General features: G+C 46.7%; 1 protein-coding gene across 1 annotated transcript; it reads left to right on the top strand.

The window, feature by feature from the left end:
• Positions 1–1766: 1766 nt before the first annotated feature.
• Positions 1767–4104, top strand: LOC130291157 (interferon lambda-3-like). Its single transcript, XM_056539626.1, has 6 exons — positions 1767–1899; positions 2008–2197; positions 2525–2602; positions 2713–2856; positions 2970–3050; positions 3263–4104. Exons 2-6 carry the CDS (start codon positions 2057–2059, stop codon positions 3350–3352), a joined length of 534 nt encoding a protein of 177 aa, XP_056395601.1. The 5' UTR covers positions 1767–1899; positions 2008–2056; the 3' UTR covers positions 3353–4104.
• Positions 4105–4951: the final 847 nt, after the last annotated feature.

Genomic DNA, 4951 nt, shown 5'->3' with positions numbered 1-4951 from the left:
TACTCGCCAACGGAAGAATCACCCTGGACCAGGTTCAGCAGGGCAGTCTCAGCAGAAGAGGCTCGGGCAGGTTCCTCAAAGACAGTTCGAATTTCCGAGAAGAAGGAGTGTACAGAGGCAGTGACGGGGTCATTGCGGTCCCAGAGCGGTGTGGCCCATGACAGAGCCTTCCCAGACAGAAGGCTGACTACGAAAGCCACCTTAGACCTTTCAGTAGGAAACTGGTCCGACATCATCTCCAAGTGCAGGGAACATTGTGAAAGAAAGCCACGGCAAAACTTAGAGTCCCCATCAAATTTATCCGGCAAAGAAAGTCGTAGGCCGGAAGCGGCCACTCGCTGCGGAGGAGGTGCAGGAGCTGGCGGAGGAGATGATTGCTGAAGCTGTGGTAGTAACTGCTGTAGCATCACGGTCACTTGAGACAGCTGGTGGCCTTGTTGCGCTATCTGTTGCGACTGCTGGGCGACCACCGTGGTGAGGTCGGCGACAACTGGCAGTGGAACTTCAGCGGGATCCATGGCCGGATCTACTGTCACGATTCGGCTGGCAGGAGGTGGATCCTCTGTGCCAGAGAGGGATTGGCGTGGACCGTGCTAGTGGACCGGTTCTAAGTTACTACTGGTTTTCACCAGAGCCCGCCGCAAAGCGGGATGGTCTTGCAGCGGCGGTAGTAACCAGGTCGTATCCACTAGCAACGGCTCAACCTCTCTGACTGCTGAAGATAGGCGCGGTACAAGGGAGTAGACAAGAGCAAGGTCGGACGTAGCAGAAGGTCGGGGCAGGCAGCAAGGATCGTAGTCAGGGGCAACGGCAGGAGGTCTGGAACACAGGCTAGGAACACACAAGGGAACGCTTTCACTGGCACGATGGCAACAAGATCCGGCAAGGAAGGGAAGGGGAAGTGAGGTTAAATAGGGAAGTGCACAGGTGAATGACTGATTAGACCCACTGCGCCAATCAGCGGCGCAGTGGCCCTTTAAATCGCAGAGACCCGGCGCGCGCGCGCCCTAGGGAGCGGGGCCGCGCGCGCCGGGACAGGACCGACGGAGAGCGAGTCAGGTACGGGAGCCGGGGTGCGCATCGCGAGCGGGCGCCACCCGCATCGCGAATCGCATCCCGGCTGGGGGCGGTATCGCAGCGCACCCGGTCAGTAGATCTGACCGGGGCGCTGCAGTAGCGAGGATGTTGCGAGCGCTCCGGGGAGGAGCGGGGACCCGGAGCGCTCGGCGTAACAAAAACCCTCATACTAGAGGTAAAAATTCCTTCCCGACTCCAAATATGGGATCAGAATAAATCCCTGGATCAACCTTCTGTCTCTATAGATCTAGTATACATAACCAGTAGGAATCTCCGCTGTATACAGAGAGATAACATGTCATAATATAGAGATAGCTACTGAGGGACTGGAGGGTGTTTACTATAATACTGTACAATGTTTTACCTATATAAGGGGAAGGAGTTTTCTGAGTGTTAGGAGGAGTCTCCTCCCATTTACCTGGATTCTCTTTCTCACATGTATTTACCTGTATTTAGTAAAGACTATTCTATAAAATAAAGACCCTCCAGTCCCTCAGTATCTATCTCTATATTAGTACATGTTATCTCTCTGTATACAGCGGAGATTCCTCCTGTCACCTGTAGTAGTGGAGGAGTCTCCTCCCATTTACCTGGAGTCTCCTTCTCACCTGTATAGGAAGGAAACTGAAAGCTGTAAGGAGTTCCCACGGCTGCCGTCACTTGTCTAATGTTACTTGTATTCTAATCGTAGAGAGAAGATATCTCCACATCCTGAATATGGAGGAATTTCTCCTCTGGAGTCTGAAATATAAAAGGAGAAACATGGGAAGACTTGGGACAGAGCTGAGAAGATCATCAGAGAGACACAAGACAACCGGGCAGGTGAGAACCTTCTACTGGGTGTATATACAGAATATCAGAGCTGGGGACATTTACATGGTGGATTTATAGACAATAATCATATTATATGTATTAATATCTTCTACACAGGTTGATAGGAAGAGAAGAAAGTCACCAGATCGGCCCCAATCCTCCAGCCATGGACATCAGACTGGTGGTGTTCAGTATTCTACTTGTGGCAGTGACCGGACATCCACACCGGAGACGCTGCCCGATGTCCAGATACAAATCAGTATCTTCCACTGACATCACGGGGATCAGACAACTGCAGAATGAACATGTAAGGAGGAGGATTGGGTTATACTGAGGGGATTCTGATTCACAGCTATGGGGGTTGGGTCAAAAGGCAAACAAAATCTGCAAAAAATTTGATCTCATCTTTTTCATGATGTATTACATGGTGGTTTTCGAGATGAATAGCCAACATATAAGGTACAGCAATTGTTCTAGTACCTGATGCAATGAAGCATCTATGAACAGTTTCTGACTTTTGGCTCATTCTGTATAATAGACATCAAACATCTTCTGAATGAAGTCATTTATATAAAGTGTATTATAGACATTACATGATGTAAAGCTTGATTAAATCCTATTCCAACCTCCTCAGGAGAAGAACATGTCCACCAGTGCCATCAAATGCTACAGAAGAATGATGAGACACAAGCCGTCTGTATGTGACCTAAAGGTAAGTACATGTCTGGTGATCTCTTCTCCTGCTCAACAGTTTCTTATAATAATCCTCTGAAGTCAATCTCACCAAACTATTTTGTCTTTCTATCTTCTCCCCTTCTACAGCCCAGTGACCGTCTGATTCTGACCTTGGAGCGAGTTACAGTAACTACAGAAGTTCTGGCAAATCTTTCCACGTCTGATGTGCCGGACCCTGTATCACAGTCATACATGATGTTCCTCAGAATCAGAGATGATCTTCTGATCTGTGTAAGTTCATATGATCCTCATCTTCATTGTTTACATGGTCCGTGCTGTGATGTTTTGGTGCCGGTACTGGATATACTGACCCATATCTTATTTCTTGTATTTCTCACATTCAGAGAGAATTATCAGGACACAGTAAAACCCCATCTGAGGAGCTGAAGCCATGGCTGCACCATCTCCAGCACTTTGTGGAAGAGGTAAGTGTCCTATACTGACCTACAGATGTAACCTGAACCAACATCATCCTGTCCTCCATGGTGGAGCCGATACATGACCCCGGACATATAGAGTAGATGAGGTTCTGCTCACGACTAGAAGGGATCCTCTTATACTGTGATCTGACCTTCAAAGAAAAGAAGACAAGAAGTCAATAACATTTATACTAACCCCTTTCCATATTTTTTTCTAGGCCTCTGCACAATGTCTCCAGGACGCTGTGTTACTCGGTCTCATCCAGTTACTGGTGGAAGATGTCGGGTGTTGGGCTCATGGGAAGTAACTGCAAAGACGCTTCACAGAAGATCCTCAAGTCTACTGGAAGCTTTTCATGGTGGAGAACATCAGCAGATCAATCTACATAGAAGAGACTCTATAGACACCGATCTACATATCTTATTATTATTATTATTTTTATTTATATATTTGTTTCTCCTTGCTTTTGGAAGGGAAGGGGGGAAGGAGGGGTTTATGAGGTATGTGAAGATATGGTAATTGATGTGAAAGTTGTGGTTTCCCTTAATTGAACAACAGCTAAAATGTAGAAGAGTGGAGGTAAACAGGGTAGGATAGTTTAAGAGATGAATAGGAGGTTGAGTAACAAGAGGAAAAGAGAAGGCAAAATTGAGTTGGTAATTTTACATTATTTTTTTTCCCTCTCGCCTTCTCTCCCTCTCTGGTTGCCACCCTCTGCCTTTGTTTAAAGGGATACTCCGCTACTCAGCCTTTGGAACAAACTGTTCCAAACGCTAAAGCCGGCGCCGGGAGCTCGTGATGTCATAGCCCCGACCTCTCATGATGTCACATCCCGCCCCCTCAATGCAAGTCTATGGGAGGGGGCGTGATCCTTTGGATAGGGAATAAGATGTCTAGGGACGGAGTACCCCTTTAACTTATCAATTGTCAATGAGGAGGAATAGGAGTCGTGATGGGAGGGGGGGTTAAAAAACTGTAAAGTAATTTTGTCTTTTTTTATTGTAAATGTATTTAATGAGAACAAATAAGGATAATATTTATTTATTTTTATTGTATAATTTATTTAACTATATTTTATATTCATGACATATAATATTTTGTTATATTTAATTATTATATTTTGCTACTTTATGGTTTTGTATTTATTTTCATCCTTCTTTCCTGCTGGATGATTTGGATTGATTTTATTTGTAAATGTCAGTGTTTCAATAAACTTTAAAATGTTTTATCACAGAGTTTAAATAAATTTATTTTTACACTTTCTGATAAAATTTCCATTAAGGAATGTTTTCAATTAAAAAGAATGTTCTCATGTTCCCTTTTGCTATTTGCTACTGGAGAGTGTTACGTAATGCGCTCCGGTTCTGTTACCTGCTGCTGCCGGCGAGGCTAAAATTTGCATCCCTCACCAGGTGCTTCTCCTGCCCCCGCATCTGCCTCTCTGCTCCGGCGTGCGTGTCCCCGTCCCCTAGGGTGCGCGCACACTGGAGCTTTAAGATTTAAAGGGCCAGTGCGCCCATTAGTGTAGTACACCTGTGGCTCATTGATATATTCCTCCTCCTCCCACACTTCCCTGCTGGAACTTTGTTGCCTTGTGCCTGAGAGACAGCATTCCTGTTATTGCCTTGCCTTGTATCTGATCCTTTGCTCTGTTACTTTGACCTAGCTCCTCTGCCGCCTGCCTACTGACCTCCTGCTACATCCTGACTATGCTACTGTGCCGCCTGCCCTGAACTTCTGCTATCCTGACTACGAGCTGCCTTATTCCTCGCATCTCCTCAGCCGCCTGTGTGGTCGAGCCGTATCAGGGGTAGCGACCTGGGCGCCGCCTGCAGCAGCAAGTCCATCCCGCTTTGCGGCAGGCTCTGGTGAAAACCAGCGGCACCTTAGACTCTGCTCCCTGGTC

This window comes from Hyla sarda, chromosome 9 (genome assembly GCF_029499605.1).
Source record: "Hyla sarda isolate aHylSar1 chromosome 9, aHylSar1.hap1, whole genome shotgun sequence".
Lineage (NCBI taxonomy): Eukaryota > Metazoa > Chordata > Amphibia > Anura > Hylidae > Hyla > Hyla sarda.
This window is presented reverse-complemented; position numbering and strand designations above follow the sequence as displayed.

Excerpts from the sequence above, each read along its gene's own strand:
- LOC130291157 (XM_056539626.1), top strand. The coding sequence starts at position 2,057 with ATGGACATCAGACTGGTGGTGTTCAGTATTCTACTTGTGGCAGTGACC. Across the intron at positions 2,198-2,524 it reads GACAACTGCAGAATGAACAT|GAGAAGAACATGTCCACCAG; the intron begins GTAAGGAGGAGG and ends CAACCTCCTCAG. Across the intron at positions 2,603-2,712 it reads CGTCTGTATGTGACCTAAAG|CCCAGTGACCGTCTGATTCT; the intron begins GTAAGTACATGT and ends CCCCTTCTACAG.